This window comes from Aspergillus brasiliensis (assembly GCF_001889945.1).
Source record: "Aspergillus brasiliensis CBS 101740 unplaced genomic scaffold ASPBRscaffold_25, whole genome shotgun sequence".
In the NCBI taxonomy this organism is placed as follows: domain Eukaryota; kingdom Fungi; phylum Ascomycota; class Eurotiomycetes; order Eurotiales; family Aspergillaceae; genus Aspergillus; species Aspergillus brasiliensis.
In genome coordinates, this window is record NW_027137466.1 from 91,796 (window position 1) to 108,178 (window position 16,383).

Sequence of the window (16,383 nt, forward strand, 5' to 3'; positions counted from 1 at the left end):
TCCATAAGGTTATACCCATACTATAGAAGCTACATTCTGAATATAACTTTGCACGTGGATAGCTAAGAGGTAGTGGATCTGATAGATGGTGGTTGAGGAATGACATCATACCCAACCACAGCTCACTCAGCTAACTACTAGTAGTTACATCCCGATCCCGGCTGCCGAGAACTCACCTCCATTGGAATTCATGAAAGTCAAATTCCTTCCGAGCGATCCGTATCTCCACTTGCTAGCTGTACTATCAGGTTCGGTATGATGATCTCGGAGATGATGAAGTTCCTTGCTTTGATAGGTAGACTGATTTAGGGGTATACTATTGTGTGTGTGTGTGTGTAAATCCCGAAGCCAGTCCCGAGTGAAGCATCTCGATAAAGGTATGGTGCCACGAATCAAATGGAGATGAGATATGGATACGGTGAGAGGTGTACATACCGATTGAACTATCCGAATAATGGTGGACAAGTGGTAAGAGTGTACTGGTACTCATGATGTCACTGGTTTGATTTTGTATATAGTTGACTATACTCACTTAGACTACCTCTTCTTGCTACGGTAACTTCTATACTATTCATACTATATACACAGTACGAGAGAATTACAATGGACACCTACAAAGATAGCTTCCAGCTCCCCCATATCAAAGGCCAACCCCTGCATGTCTTGATCGTCGGCGCCGGCATCGCAGGCCTCTCCGCCGCCCTGGCCATACATAAAACCGGTCACAAAGTGACCATTCTCGAGCGAGTGCGGGAGATCGCCGAGGTCGGGGCGGGCATCCAGATGGCGCCGAATGCAGCTCGGATTCTCGGTCGCTTGGGGCTGCTGGAAAAGGTCATGGAGAAGGCGAATGCGTTGGAGATGAATTCTCTCCGGCGGTATAAGAATGATGAGGAATTGGGGAAGGCGGAGTTGATGCCAACTGTATGTTATACCGTACCTTACCTTACCTTGACCTTTATTTTACTGCGCGTGTTTAGTGGGTGCAAAGCTGATGCAGGTTTTATGTGTAGGTCGGGGAGAAGTATCAGGCTCCCCTTGCAGTCATCCATCGCGGCGACTTACAGAGTATCCTGCTGGAGGCGGTGCGGTCGGAAAACATTCCCATTCGAACCGATTCGCGGGTCGTCTGTGCGGCTCCCGACTTCTCTGCACGCGTGCAGCTTCACACCGGGGAATGGGTATCTGGGGATGTTGTCATCGGGGCGGATGGAATCAAGTCCGATCTGCGACACCAGATGGCGGCGCATCATGGCGTGCAGGATATTTGTCAGCCGACCGGGGATGCGGCGTACCGGATCCAAATCCCTGAAGATAGCATGAGAGGGGATCCGCGGGCGCGGGAGTTGTTGAAGAAGAATGTCGGGATGCGCTGGATGGGACCCGGGGGCCATATTATGGCGTATCCGATGAAGAACAATACCGTGTACAATATGGTGTTGTTGCATCCACAGAAAGAAGGCGCGGAGACGGAGGAAAGTTGGACGAATAAGGGAGATAAGCGGGAGATGGAGGAATTTTACTCCGACTGGAATGGACTCGTTCGGGATTTATTGAGTTATGTTCCTGACGGGGAGGTGATGGAGTGGACGCTGAATTCGCATTTCCCGCTGCCGACGTGGATCGAGAATCGCGTGGTGTTGATGGGCGATGCGTGTCATCCCATGCTGCCGTATGTGGCGCAGGGAGCGGCGCAGGCGATCGAGGATGCCGGGGTACTTGGCTGTGTGTTGGCCTTGACGGACGATATCGATGGCGCATTGGCGGTTTATGAGCGGGTACGAAAGGAACGCGCCGAACGGATTCAGAAAAGTGCCGCGATTACGCGGAAAGCGCTGCATTTGCCGGACGGCGAGGAACAGCGCAAGCGCGACGAGGCTATTCGCGGACCAGGGAAGAATCCCGATCTTTGGGCGGATAAATCCTGGCAGGATTTCATGTGGGGTGAGTTCTTTCCTAACTGCTCGTTCTGATTAATGCGGTGGTTCTGAAGATGCGATACTGACGGTGGTTTGTTCTGTTAACTGTAGGTACGGATGTCATGAAGGAGACGGTGGATAATTTCGACGATTTGATTGCTCGCAGTCACGGATACCATCCACATGCTTTGAACGCAGTGGCTTATTAGGGTGCTTGTCTTTTTGTGATATATCCGACCGAGGAAGACCGTCAATAATAATGGTTGATAATATGAGCTTCGGCGACTCCGTGGAATTGTACATTCCGCAGACACACACAATTATACACCTAGTAAAAGATCAAACGAGCTTGCCGGCTTCTAGACCGGGCGATCAGCCAGCCAGCCCAACCCGGGGTGGTTCTCATCCATCCTAAGCACTTTTGGGTGCCCCGAAGGTCCAACCATCATCCAGCTGATTGCGCCTCCCGCGGTGTGCCGGCCAGAATGACACGTCAAGGCAGCCACCAAGCACAACACTGCTTCACAGCGAGAAATTGAACATCCCATATGTTGAAGGGTTTCAAATTCCGAGGAAAAACCCTCTGGTGGAGGAATAACTAGGTGACTTAGTAAGGGGTCGATTCAGCTTCATCTCCTTCACTCTATTGGGGCGATCAGTCAGATATTATATTAATCTACTAGCGACTGTAGTCTGACCCATAAATGGGACGGCGCTAGGGTTCATGCCATGGTGGACTCTGGGTTAGTACTTTCTGACTTGTGCATCTGGCTGTGGAGGCAGTGTCTCGGGGTTGCATAGATAGTGCTGCTTCAGCTGTAACGTTGAAACGGCGATGGTTTAGCGTCGTCGCGAAGTATTGCTTCTTTTGATGGGGATCAAGGATGACAGGCTGAACAGGATCCGAGGATGTAGTAGCTAATAGTTACGGAGGTATAGGATCATAGTGTTTTTGGTATTGATTGGTATCGTCTACAGTGTACACGGGGGGTTGTCTGCAATGGCTGGATTTCGTAGGCAGCATTCCTTTGGACCATCAATCATCAATACCTATCATTATGGGTTTGTAAAAACAGCATAATGCTTTTATTACGATTTATTGCTTTTCGTAGACAAATTTGCTAGTTCTTCATCGGGTCACGATGGAGGATTAGCCGAGCATTACTTACGACTACGCATACACTATATTCTGAGGTGGAGATAGTTATATATATCTAGACTGGGTGGACGGAGACTCCGAATACACCATGTTTGATAAAACCAATTCTTATTTTTTAGTACTGGTGATAGACAAAAATACTAGGATTTTCGATAAGCGTACTGGTCTGTGCCTTTGCCTCACTATAGTCTCTTGGTAACAAGTCTGATAATCTTGCCAGTAAAGTGAAGGGTGGTAGAATACTCTGTAAAGGTACGCTGGAATGCAAATTGCCGGTGACTCCTGCCGGGCACTACGTTGCTAACAAATACCACGCAAGACCTCCATCTCCATCTGCACTCCGTCTGCACCAGCAGCAGCAGGAGGAGTCACTCGACATGATCTTTGTGTAAGCTGACTTTACAAACTGACAGTTGACACTTTCTATGCAGAACACCACCCATCAAACCAATTCATGGTGGTTGCATGCAATGATGGTCCCATGCAACCACCAACACCCCAATCTTGCATATGTCTGTCCGTAAACCGCAGGAGTACTCGAGAGTACCCCCCACAGTAGCCGCGAGCATGGCATCCTCCTGTTCAGCCGGAAATTTGCGAGTGGGGTAGCTGAGTTGAAGGTAATGATTGAATTTCGCTCGAGCACTGGAGCATCTGCAAGTAAGTGGACCCCTTGCTGTTGGTGGTATCCCGTCCGGAGGTAGGGAATGACAGACACTGACGCGAGGTGAGTTTGGCTTTGCTGGAGCTAGTAGTAGAGATTTCAGTTCTTCCAGCATGATCGACACCAAGGACATGGTGAGTGCCGGTATTCTCGGAACAAAGTGTGGCAAAGAAGTAAGATACATACTGTAGACCAGAATACCCCATCCTGCGCTCATAAAATCATCTCCACTTTGTGCATGTTGGATGAACATGCGGACAGGCTGGGCCTGTCAGGGTCGGTGTTGGTTCCCGCACTACTGGAACCACTCGGACGCTAGACCGCAACAGGCACGACGAGGGATCGATCCGCGGGTTCGTTCCTTGGTTCCTCGTCCTTCCACGGTCGCTTCGCCATGACGATTGAACCCATCTCGATCTCCCTCTTGAGCCTTGACAAGTTGACAGACAAGGCACGAACTATGGAGTAAACTTCAGGTCATGATTCCGCCCCTGCCACCCTTTGCTGGTTCTCAACATTCCTGTTCGGTCAATTCCGTTCAGCTTTTTTCTCCCCGAGACACCGGCAATGGCGCCGTGTCCCTTACCGATCTGGGATCGAAGCATCTCTCGCTGAACCGTCACGTGGGAACCAAAATTATCCAACCCGCGCGGATTGCACCCATCGCGAATCTCCGATCCTCTCTCTTCCTTCCAGTCTTCCAGCTGAATGACGAGATTCTTCCGTCCATCCATACCGACCCACACGCCATGTCTTCTAGCTGAATCAGATCTGCTTATTGCCCCGAGATCCCACGGGCTCCATGGCGCTAATGTATCTCTCTAAATCTGGCTAATCATGACTCCTGCTCGCAATTTTCGGGGTTCCATCCTCGTGCATCGGGGACTACGCGGCCTGAACATTGGCCAAATCAGGAACGTCAATCCCAACTTGGTCAGGATCAGGCACGCCTCTCCTGAGCTAACTAGAACTAGCTCTGTTTGGTCACCAACCAAAATTACATACAGGTTCAGCAACTGGCTGCTGGCTGCGGAGGTTCCGGATCGTGCACCCATCGCGCTAAGCGGGCCGGGGCGGTTCCTCAGCCGGGAGTCTGTGTGTGCTTGCCAACCATGGATCTCTCAGTAGTTCAGTGCACACGGCAATGGTACTGGGACTGGTCCCTGATGAGAGACCAGATCGTGTGCCCGACATAGATACTTCGGTAGAACAAGAAACCCTCAGCAAAATGTACGTACCGGCTATCGGTATGACGGTTAAACAGAATGCCTGTCCGAGGGAGGCAACCGTCTATCCCGTCTTCAGCCCGGTGGAGCCCTTTCTGCCTGCACAGTAGCCAAACTAATTCTTAACATACAGAACACTGGCATGGTATCGATTTTACATACCACAATGATCATATCGAGTCCTGCCAGCCGAACAGGATTCATCCAATCCCCGTCCGTCCCCTCGATCGGCAGTTCGTCAGGACGATGCGGGTTTGCCCACTTTCCGACTATCATTCGTCGCTATTGGCTCCGAGCGGAAGAACTTGGGCCCATCCAGCCCCCTCCGCCCCAGTCGGAAGATCACGTCCTCTCTCTACCCCTCAGGCAGCCACAGCTGAAGACTCGCCCTAGCAAGGATCATAGCTACTCAATAGACTATGCAGCAAGTAGGGGTGATAAGCACAAGGAGGAGCTCAGCTCTAGTCCAGCGGAGACTCCGAGTTGCTGGCCAAAGGAGCTGGAAACGGCCGCCACGAGCAATTCTCGAGACCCAATGTGACCTCTAATCGCATGCCCCTGCCGCTGCTCGTGGGTGTGGGCACCATACGGGATATGGCCCGTGTTGAATGACAGAAAGTCCCGAGACACTGGTGCTGATGTGGAGAGGGCCATTGCCCTCGTCCAGCTTGGCCTGTGCTGCTCCACTGTCCATCCCGTCCGTATGGTCAAAGAAATGGGACAGAACTCAGTACACAGGGGGCTAGGACGCACTGCGTAGAGGCTTCACTTTCCTTTTCTGATACGCTCATCGTGTCATCACGAAGGTCAACCCCCTCCACCTCGCCTTGCAGGTACACAGCGGCGAATACCCTGCATTCGTGATGTCAATGCCCATGGAGACCAAACTTTGATCGTCAGAGGGTCAGAGGGGGTGCGAAGAGTCAAAGACATGGGTTTTACAACCCCATTGACAGTTATCTCTATTGGCCCCCTCCGAAAGAAAGTTTGATTTGGAATTCCCAGCCGTTCTGGCGGTGCTGAGAGGCCAAAGATACAGGGGGACCCATCGGAATCAGACTCCTCTCAGCCACGCTATGCTGCAAGAGGTATCATCGTGGATGGGGGGGTCAAGATTGCCACTATTGCTCGCTCATGAATCGTGCTCACACACCAGCCCACCTCATTGCATCAGCCCCCGGTAACCCTATTCAATCACCCTGGCTAGTGTTCTCTTTGGCTTTCCTTCTTATTTAAGTGACATTTCCTCCCGCAGAAAAAGTTCTTTCTCTTCCCCAGATCGATACGAGGATAAACCTCTTAATCAGAGCCTTTATTTTTCCATGTGTTAGGTTGCCGTTTTGCGTCGCTTATTTTCTTGTATAGTGAGTTGTTGCCGCTGCTCCTCCGGAGAGACCTCTGCTGAGCCTGACCTTCCTCCACGGCCTACAGTCACCCCCTCCAGATACCCCAAGCAGTCGCCACAACTCACTCGCACTCCTTCTCCCGTGAAGAACAAACCACAACCACCTTCGAGGTCCACAGAAAATTCGGATCTTGCTGATACCCAAATAATCACAATGGCCCCATCTATCCTGTCCCCCGTCCCTAGCAGCTTTGCCTCCCCCCTCTCCCCCAAGATGCCTAGACGTATCTCGGGATTCGCGGAGAGCGACACAATGTCCAACAATGGAATGTCTCGCTCGATTACTTCCAGGAGGGTGTCCTCCCGCAGGCTGGACCCTCAGGAGACCGAATTCTCCAGGAAGTTGTCGATCCTCCAGCGTCAGACGGGCGATGAGCTGGGCTTGACCATCTCAGGTGACTCCTATGATATGGTCCTGTCCTGGATTCAGGATGAGCGTATGACCCTTGTGCCCCCCGACGGCAGCGACTATGACAAGGTCCTCGGCTGGGCGCAGCTCTTTGTTATGAGGCTCCGCTCCTTCGAAGTGTCTATTGAGGGCTTCACCAACGTCAGCGGCCTTGCCTTCCAGATGGCTTACGGATACTGCCTTCTCCTTCTCAAGGTATGCTCACCCGAAGCAGATGTGACAACGACGCTAATGGCTATCTATTCTAGCTCGGGGATGACAATGCCCATGCTTTGATGACATCCTTCGGCTTTTTCTACAGCAACTCCACGGCCCTCGGAAACCTTCTAGAACGGACCGGGCTCTTCAGTGTGAGTAGTGATATTCGCAGGCAGCTGGTCCAGGCACTGGAGGACTTGGTGCATCTGGTCGCCAGTGTGGCCATGCACTTCCACAAAGCCGTTCTCCGCCTAGGGGACGAGTCGGAATACATCAACATCTATGAGACCTTCCCGGAGCAAATTTACAGATTCCGCCGTGCCTGCGAAGAGATTGGCGAGTCTATGTGGCAGCATCAGCTTTTGAAGGAACGTGGTGATGAGACCAAAAGTAAGCTTCCTTCCCTCCCTCTGAAACTGAACCAAACTAATATTGCCCGAACCTCCAGTCGCCGATGTTAGAGCTGTCAGATCCTGGCTCACCCCCGAGGATCGTGTGCTCTCCAACGTTGCTGAAACCGTCTCCCAACTTGCTCATGATCGCGAGGAGAACACTTGCCGCTGGGTCAAGCAAGCCCTGTTCGACTTTGTGACAAGCGACAACAAGGTCCTGTCCATCGTGGGCAAGCCAGGCTCCGGCAAAACTGTTTTGGCATCTGTTATTGTTGACAGCCTGCAACACTTGATCCGCGGAGTCCCCTACAAGACCCTGTTTGTCCCCATCAGTAAGTAATCAATTAGAGCTCGATCATTTCTAAATTCATCTCTAACTCATTGCATCTAGATGCCCGCCTTCCTGCGGGGACTAGACCCCGGGCTATCGTGAAGGCCATTCTGTCCCAGCTTTTCGAGAAGCGCATTGGTAACGTCGAGCTGCTCCAAATCCTGACTGATGCCTTCCAACGCAGCAAGAAGGCCACAAATGATAACGATTACGACAATATCCTCTGGAACGCATTGGAGAGCGCGTTGGTTGCTGCGCTTCAGGGAGCCAAGGAACTGGTCATTGTTGTCGATGGTATTGACGAGGCTTCCTGCGGTGAAACCGCGCTGCTACAGAAGCTGAGCGCTGCTACAACCAAGGGCACCAACGTGAAGCTGATCGCCCTGGGTGCCGAGACACCAGCCAAGGCACCGGGCCATATCTGTGTGCCGGTCACGGACGAGCGAATTTACGAAGATATTGCTACCGTTGTGCGGAGCCAGTTTTTGGAGGCCAAGGAAAGCGTGGTTTTCCCCGAGCTCGATGACATTGAGCAGGAGTCGATTGTGGATCGTATCACCGAGGCATCGAAGGGCTCCTTCCTCTGGGCTAAGCTCGCCACAAAGCGCGTTCGCGGCGCGGACAATGCTGATAGCCTGAACAAGGCGGTGGATGCTATCCTGAACGCTAAGATGACCATTACCGATCTCGTTCTTCAGTCAGTGCAGCAAAAGGGCGTAACTGATGAGGCTCGCCTCATGTTGCTGTGGCTCGCAACTGCTGATCGCCCTCTTCTGGCCAAGGAACTGCAGACTTTGGCCTCTGTCCAGGTTGATAAGCTGGCAATCGCCGAGGGCTACCAGATTGAACCACTGAAGGTCCTTAGGCCTGTCAACTCTTTGGTGTTTGTCCAGGACGGGCTGGTCTACCTCCGCCACGGCCTCGTTCGCGAAGCGGTCTTGGATATCTTTTCCAAAGGCAAACTGATCCCCAACGTGAAGGACCGCCACGCCGACTTTGTAACTAGGTTGTTGATCTACATCAAGTCGTATGTGACTGAGCCTCAGGGTAAGGAGCCGTCTCTCGCCCCTCTCATTGGCCACGAAACCGATTCGCTGGTCAGCAGACATCCCCTGCTTGAGTTCGCGGTTCAGTATTGGGTGTCTCATCTGAGACAGACGACCGTCTTCGTCACCCAAGGTGAGGTCACTGCTGCCAAGGAGTTCGCCAAGGTATTCCCGGCCTCGATCACCGTCCTCCTACTCCAGAGGACTCTGTGGGCGAACAGGCCCACGCCTGAGCTGTTGACCTACCAGACCACGGTGACAACTTTCTGCCGCCAAATCCTGAATCCCAAGGACCGGGTTACTCTGCAATCGATCATCAACCTCGCTCTCTTCTTCCGCGACGTTGAATATAACCCGGAGGCGACACCTCTGTTGTTCGAGGCTACCCGCCTGAGCCGCGAATTGTTGGTCAACAGCCCGTCCTTCACGGCAGAGTTGGCCAACCTGTTCCTGGAGCTGACCGTCAGCCGAGTAACTGAGAGCAAGACGGAGATCATGACCATGCGCGAAGAAACTCTTAATCTCCTTGTCACTTGCTACACAAAGCTCTACAGCGAATCCCACAAGATGGTTATCTCCACCCGTGAACAGCTGGTCAAGCACTACCAAACAATCAAGGAGTTCCATAAGGCCGAGGAAATTAGCAAGCACATCAAGATCCTCACTGTGGGGGAACAGGGCACCGAGTCACGCGAATTCCATGGTGATTGGGGAGTGCGCGTGCGAGGGAATCGCGGCAAGGTTATCCAGACGAAGCTCAACGACTTCTTGGAGATCGATGAACATGACGTCTTGATTGAGCGTTTCGAATCGTTCGACTTTGAAGGCCTGATTAAGGAGGCGGAGCAGTATACCGCGCAGGGTAAGATCGACCTTGCGGAGCGCATCTATGTCGAGATTTGGCAACGCGTGAACAAGGAATGCCGCACCAACATGTCTTCCCTGTGGGAGGAGAGAAAGTTGGCGTCTGTCCTTGCTTACTCCCAATTCCTGAAGTCCCAGAAGAAGGAATACCAAGCCGCTTCCATCCTGTCCAGTGTCTGGCAGGAGCACGAGCAAACCAGCCTTACCATCTCTGATACTTCGGTGTCCTACTTTCAGGAAATTGCAAAGATGATGAAGGTCGTCGGCATTTCTACCTTGGCTCTGACCGTTTTCAAGCATTGCTCCGAATATTACAAGAGCACAAACCGCACCCAGACGTCGAGCTACAAAGAGGTGCAGCAAAGCATCGAGTCCACATCGAAGGAGGTCATGCAGTCCTTCAGCTCTGAAACGGTCACCTCTGAGACCATAATTGAGGAAATGGTCTACGAGGCATCGACCTCCATTACCAACATGTCCCAGATGTCATTCACTGCGACGATCGAGCTCTATGCTGGATACGTTGAACAACACCGCTGGCAGGCCGCCACTAGGCTGATCAAGAAGGTTCTCCACGGTGTTTGGCCTGCCCTTTTCGCGCCGAACTTGCAAGATGTCACCCTTCCGTCCAAGCACGTCGAGAACTGTATCGACCTTGCCGAGCGTCTCAGCAAGTGCTACTATTCCCGTCGCCGCTTGAGCAAGGAGGAAGATATCCGCGTCCGTATTTACCGCGCGTTGCGGGGCGGTCGAAAGGTTGACGACAAGCTCAGGCAACGCAACACGGATGAGCTGCTTCGCTTGCTGAAGCGCAACTCTCAGACTGATAAGATCATTAGCCTGCACCAGGAGTTGTTGAATGACTACGTCGGCCACTACGGCCCTGGTGATGCAATCGTGATCAAGACCCTGTGGACCTTGGCCGACCTGACGCACCCTCGCCCCATCTTTGTTGATTACTACCTGCAGATCGTTCGCACTCTGAACAAGGACTCGCCTACTTGCCATCCCGAGGCATTCCAGCCGTTGGTCACTGTGGCGACCGAGCTGTGGAACCAAGGCCGGTACTCTGATGCTATGCAGCACTTCAAAATCCTTTTCACTTCCTTCATAAGCAACCCCAAGCTCAGCCCCCGGTTCCAGGACCAGACCTTCGTGCAGACGATCTTTAACCGGTACACCCACTGCTTGCGCAGCGTGCGCACTGAGTTTACTGCATTGCATCAGGTCACTGTTGAATACCAGACCAAGGTCAAGGCGGTGTTTGGTGTGACCGCTACCATCAGCCTGCAGGCCTCTCTGACCCTCGCCAAGCTGTGCCAGGAGTCCAAGTCGTATGAGGTTCAGGCCATCGGCATCTATGAAGAGCTGCTCGCGACAAAGTCTGAAGAGATTGATCTTGGAGAGATCTCCAATACCCTGGACGCCATCTACGAAGAGCAGGCAGCTCTCGTAACGGAGAATGCGGAGTCTGTGACTTCGCAGCAGGCTGAACGGGCTCTGACCGTCTTGAAGAAGCGCACCAAGACCGTGCGGAGGACCCACGGTTGGGCCCATGAAGAATCCCTCACCCGGATGAAGCAGATGATCACTTTCTACACCCAGCGCAAGGAAACCGAGACCGTATTGAGCGAGCTCAAGGAAGCGACTGTGGAAATTCTGAAGTCCGAGACTTCTTCCACCCGGTTGATTGCCGCCGCCTCCACTATCGCGTCTAGCTACATTGCGTCCAACCAAATTCAGAAGGCGACCGAGCTTACTCAGGAGATCTATCGCCAGATTGTCATGAAGGATACCTCCAACGTCAAGTCCGTGCAGTTCGACCTGGCTTCTAAGGAGCGTCAGAGCCTCACTTTCTTGGCACAGCTTGAGTACAGCCTGCGTCGCAGTACGTCAGTTACGATCACCGAGATCCTGGCCGCCTTGACGACCGAATATGTCTACTTCGAAGAATTCAGAAGCCTGACCAAGTCCAAGACGAGCTCCATTCAAACGGTCTCCGTGTCTACCGCGCGCTTGTATCACTTCCTGCTTTCCAACAACCGACAGACCGCCGCCGCCCGCGTGTTTGATGAATTCGTGGACTACTTCGTCGCCACCGAGGGCAAGCGGGTGAAGGTGACCGAGCCTGCGCAGGTGCGCATCTTTGCTGAGACCATCCTGCGTCACTTCAGCACCCACCGCTCGGGCGACTTCATCCGCTCGATCGGTATCACTAGCAACGACTACGTGGACCAGCTGCTAAAGAGCCAGAGATGGGGTAGCGCCTGCGACCTTGCCCTGGCCTCGTTCAACTACATCAAGTCCCACCCCGACGCCTACCGCTCCGTCGGCATCGTCAAGTTTATCTTCGCTCTTGGTATGACTGTTGCGGGTCGTGACCTTGTCGCGCGCCCCGATGAAGGCTCTCGCAAGAAGATGCTGGGTGTCTCTTCCCTCATCATCAAGGAAGCGCTCACCGTCATCAAGGGTCTGAAGCTCGACATGGGCGGCGTCAACTTTGAGCAGCTCAGTAAGCTGATTGGACTGCTGGGAGAGCTGAAGGACTATGGCAACCTGGCCTGGCTTCTCACGATCTTGTGGGACAGCCGCGAGGCGCACCGCAACTGGCCGTCCTACACTCTTTCTCTCGGACACCGTCTCATCATTGCTCGCTTCCAGATTGGCAAGTACAAGGACGCTATCCGTCTGGCCGAAGACATCACTTACAACTGCCGTCGTGTGCACGGACCTCGTCACCCCAGCACGCTGGAGATGTCGACTCTGCTGACGCAGCTGTACACCAAGGTGGCTACCAGCCACCAGAACCACAAGGAGCTGGCCAACCGCTATTACAAGAAGTGCGCCCAGGTGCACGAGGGTATCCTTCGTGCCTTCAGCGATCCCTACTATGCTGACTACGAGGACAATATGGAGGCCAGTCTAAGCATTGATGGCTCGATGTATGGGGATGTGCAGGACAGCACAGCTGATACTGTTCCCGAGGCTCAGCGCGTTCGCCAGCATCTGCAACTCTTCAAGCTGGCAGTTGAGCGTCTGGGTGACTGGCCTGGCGATTACCAGGACTACGTCCGTATGAACCGGGACGTGTTCGCAGCTTACCTCGAGGATCTGAAAGGAGTCGAGGGAGTGGAGAAGTGGAACCCGAAGGCATTTGGCTCTGGCAAGGCCTCGAGCAATGATGATGTGCTGAACCTGGACTTGCAGTCGTGGGATATTCTTGATACCCAGGCTAGCCCTGTTGCAGTTGAGCCCGAGGAGGAATTGTAATGATCGTGTTTGCATGGGATTTTTGATGATTGAAATCATGTTGTGATTTTTCTTGTGTTGGATTTACATGGCTTTGGTTGATTCCCTCTATCGGTTTGCTTTTTATTTTACTACCTAACACCTAATTGACTGCTTGTGCGACGCTTAATATGTTTCCTGTGTAGTGTGTAGCATCTGTAAATTCATATCCTCGGCGTAGACACTGTGTTTCTAGCATTCGACGTCAGCTTGGCGAATTCAATGAACCCAGCATCATAGAGTCATGGAGATCTAAAGGCAATTTCCTCATATCACATCTTTCAAAGCTTCCCCATCCATTAGTTAAAGGGTCCCTAACTCAGTCAAAGCCTTCAGAAATGTAATAGTAAAGAAGAAAGAAACTCGTGGAAGACGGAGAGGGGTGATTGAGGATTAAAATGGAGATTTATGGGAGAGAATATAGAGGAGAATAATTCATTAATTGTTATTAATCGTAAGCATGTACATACTGGGTTTGGATTATGTTGTCACTAACCTACCTAGTAGGCCACCTCTTCTGTTTTGAACCGTCCCCGTCCTACCGCTGCTCTTCGTCTGCATGTCCCTCGGGACGACCTTCATAGTGACTCTGTGGTAGATGGTTCAGCTCATCTTCTTGACGATCGAGCTTATAGTTTGTCAACCAGAATCCTGCTGCGCCGACAAACGCCAGAATCGCTACGACGGCGTAGTTCCATACTAGGAGCGGATCGTTGGATAGCCCCACCAGTGCCTGTCCGATGGCAGACGAGAATGCATTCATGAACAAAGCCACGGCTTGCACTAGGGAGCGCATGTTGCGCGGTGCTTTGGTGAAGGCGTACTCGAGCGAGGTTACGGATGCGAAGATCTCGGAAATGCCGCCGAGGATGTAGACCAGCGCCTGGACCCAGACGGATATGGGCGAGTGGGAATTGTATTCGTCGAGACAGTAGTTGGCTTCCTTTCCGCATTCTCCTTTCTGGTAGATGTAGTATTGAGTGACGGTGGCGGCGATCATGGACAGGCCGGCGGCGATGAAGCCGGCTGTAATTCGCTTAAGGGGGGTGAACTGGATTCCGACCCTTCGGAGGAATGGGTAGACGAGTTGGTCCATGATGGGGATGAAAATGATGAGTGAAAGGGGGTTGAGGTTGTTGATGATGTCGTTGGGGACTCCGCCTAGACGCATGGTGGCCGCCTGAGAGGTCAGGTTGTTCAACATTTGGTTGTAGGCCAGCCCTGACTTATTAGCATAACCCGCAAAGAGAGATCGGGGGGAATTAACCGTACAATATAGAGGATACCAGAGAAAGACTTTGCATGCTTTCAGACCACGAGCGACCTCATCCACCCATTCATCATCAAAGGTCATCCATTGGGGACGGCTGGCACCCAAAGCACTGGGCTTGACCGAATCCCAAAAGGGGGTGGGATTCTTCGTAAACCTAACAAATTTTAGAAAGGGGTGCAGGAGGTATAGGGAGAAACCTACATCTTTGCAGGATTCAGAGACCAGCGCCCCGCCATGGCCAGCTTCCACAATCTGAAGGCCTGTAGGTACACGGACCCAGTTGGCTTGACCAAGTAGTACTTATTGCGGCAGAGGAACAGCACCGTGGGACAGAAAGTGAACATGATGGTGGGCAGGAGATACGAGAGCCAGAAGCCAACGTAGCGCTCCGCATATACCATGCTTACTTGTCCGAGAATGGAGCCGATGTTGATCATCATGTAGAAATACAGGTAGATGCGCGCGACAGTGGCGGCATGGTCGACAATGACGCGTTCCCCAGAAGGAAGGGTCTTGATGTACGGTCTGCTTTCTCGGTATTGCTCCGCGATCAACGGCGAGATGTTGGATCTAACCTAGTCAGTGATAAACCTAAATGAAGTGATCAAGAAGGGAGCTAGCTAACTTGAAACCACCTGTCCCCACCCCCATTATGACCAGACCGATTGAGAAACAAGCAATTGCACCATGTGGATTCTGGATGACCGGCGGAATGGCTGAAATGACGAGGATTGTGTGTCCCAGCAAGGCTACTCCGATCGAGAACATGATGGTGCGGAAGCGACCCCAGTACTGGTCGGCCATGTAGGCACCCATTAGGGGCATGATGTAGGACCAGAAAGAGTTGACTGATGGTCAGCAGGTGTTCGTTTTGCAGATGTAGCAACTTACACAAGGTCAATCCAGTGGAAGCTTGCTGTCCCATTCCCAAAGCGCCCGGGACCAGATTGTCTCGGCCATGAGTCGCACCGGCGGACGAACCCGCAGGAAGAGGACGTTGGATGAAGTTGACGACTATTAATGTCAGCAGTGAACGGGGATGCGGGTACGGAGGAACGTACAAACTGCTGTAGTTCCATAGTAGGAGAAGCGCTCGCACAACTCCACAAAGGCCACAGTATAAGCTGTCCAGGGGATTTTGCCGGAGACACGACGCAAAGTCCTCAGTTCATCGGGAGTAGGGAAGTCTTTCTGTAGAGCTGCATCGTCTTCATAAGCGGCCGACGAACTGAAGCCTCCTTTCTCCGTGGTTTCACGAACCACCTCAATCTCCGGCGAGGTGGTTTGACGCAGCTCGGTTGAGATTCGATCCTGCTTCTTCTCCTCTGAACGCGCATCATGAGCGAATGCTGCAGACTTCGCGATCTCCGCCACTTCAGCGGTGTCTGAGGGGTTCATGATGGGCGCAACAAGGGCAGGCGCAGTGAAAGAAGAGTGAAGGGTGGAAATGGGGGGGTGAGAGGGGTCAGAGGTCCAGGGGAGTGGATGACTTTAAAATGGAATGGCCAAGGTTGGACAGCCGATCAGTGGTACAGTGAAGGAGGTGACCAGCACAGAGTACTATCGCTTGTTTTGTGCCACCTCCAATCATGGAAGGAAGTGAGCACCATCTGAGTTTGGAAGACAGTCGGGGGAAGCGAGTCTTCTTCCACGCCATATGGCGCCAAGATTCTGCCTTATCGCCGGTCGTGCGACAAGTGACATTATTCGTGTAGTCACCCTCACCCACTGACTGACCTTCATTCTCGGCCATGATTTCCGGGGTGGCATTTTTGTCTCAGCTCGGAGCTGGGCACTTTGACGCATGGCCACCGCGATAAGGCCAGGACAACCATCGGATTGGTGCGTGGGATTAGGAGTGGCTTGGCAGGTCTTGGAAGAGGAAAAAGAGGAAAGCAACAGGCAGTGGCACTGGCGGAATGCTGGCTTGGCTGGCAGGCTGAGGTGCAACCTCAGTTCTTGGCCTGGCCCCGGGCACCAATGATCTCGGGAGGCACTCAACCCTCAACCAGTTCCTGATGCCACCCACGCGATCCCATCGGAGTAGCCCGACAGCCCCCTTGCCTTGACTCATGGATCATGGAGGGCCGTGGTTACACCATTTTCGGACTTTAACCTCAAAGGAGCCAAAGGAGGCAGAACTCTACCCGGGATACCGACGGGGAAAGCTAGCCATAATTGTGGAGATATACCTGTTCCCCCGCCATGG

At 52.7% G+C, this 16,383-nt stretch overlaps 5 protein-coding genes across 5 annotated transcripts; 2 read left to right on the top strand and 3 right to left on the bottom strand.

Annotated features, from left to right (window-relative positions):
• Window positions 1–478: 478 nt before the first annotated feature.
• ASPBRDRAFT_70072 (uncharacterized protein) lies at window positions 479–2,128 on the top strand (the record flags this gene model as incomplete). The annotated part of the gene is made up of 3 exons (XM_067629054.1): window positions 479–924; window positions 1,014–1,944; window positions 2,031–2,128. Exons 1-3 carry the CDS (start codon window positions 604–606, stop codon window positions 2,126–2,128), a joined length of 1,350 nt encoding a protein of 449 aa, XP_067473227.1. The 5' UTR covers window positions 479–603.
• Window positions 2,129–3,239: 1,111 nt separating this feature from the next.
• On the bottom strand, window positions 3,240–3,971 carry ASPBRDRAFT_49321 (uncharacterized protein). Its single transcript, XM_067626311.1, has one exon. It carries the CDS (start codon window positions 3,873–3,875, stop codon window positions 3,531–3,533), a length of 345 nt encoding a protein of 114 aa, XP_067473228.1. The 5' UTR covers window positions 3,876–3,971; the 3' UTR covers window positions 3,240–3,530.
• A 1,056-nt stretch (window positions 3,972–5,027) lies between these two features.
• Window positions 5,028–5,989, bottom strand: ASPBRDRAFT_433334 (uncharacterized protein). The gene is made up of 2 exons (XM_067624973.1): window positions 5,131–5,989; window positions 5,028–5,083 (listed from the first exon to the last, which is right to left on the bottom strand). Exon 1 carries the CDS (start codon window positions 5,620–5,622, stop codon window positions 5,386–5,388), a length of 237 nt encoding a protein of 78 aa, XP_067473229.1. The 5' UTR covers window positions 5,623–5,989; the 3' UTR covers window positions 5,028–5,083; window positions 5,131–5,385.
• A 538-nt stretch (window positions 5,990–6,527) lies between these two features.
• Window positions 6,528–13,181, top strand: ASPBRDRAFT_666857 (NACHT domain protein; the record flags this gene model as incomplete). The annotated part of the gene is made up of 4 exons (XM_067628769.1): window positions 6,528–6,977; window positions 7,031–7,370; window positions 7,429–7,704; window positions 7,764–13,181. The coding sequence occupies 4 exons, from the start codon at window positions 6,528–6,530 to the stop codon at window positions 12,881–12,883; spliced, it is 6,186 nt and encodes a 2,061-aa protein (XP_067473230.1). The 3' UTR covers window positions 12,884–13,181.
• Window positions 13,182–13,439: 258 nt separating this feature from the next.
• Window positions 13,440–15,894, bottom strand: ASPBRDRAFT_70074 (putative MFS peptide transporter; the record flags this gene model as incomplete). Its single annotated transcript, XM_067629055.1, has 5 exons — window positions 15,236–15,894; window positions 15,066–15,188; window positions 14,800–15,022; window positions 14,376–14,744; window positions 13,440–14,328 (listed from the first exon to the last, which is right to left on the bottom strand). Exons 1-5 carry the CDS (start codon window positions 15,570–15,572, stop codon window positions 13,440–13,442), a joined length of 1,941 nt encoding a protein of 646 aa, XP_067473231.1. The 5' UTR covers window positions 15,573–15,894.
• Between the last annotated feature and the right edge of the window lie 489 nt (window positions 15,895–16,383).

Excerpts from the sequence above, each read along its gene's own strand:
- ASPBRDRAFT_433334 (XM_067624973.1), bottom strand. The coding sequence starts at position 5,622 with ATGGCCCTCTCCACATCAGCACCAGTGTCTCGGGACTTTCTGTCATTC.
- ASPBRDRAFT_49321 (XM_067626311.1), bottom strand. The coding sequence starts at position 3,875 with ATGTCCTTGGTGTCGATCATGCTGGAAGAACTGAAATCTCTACTACTA.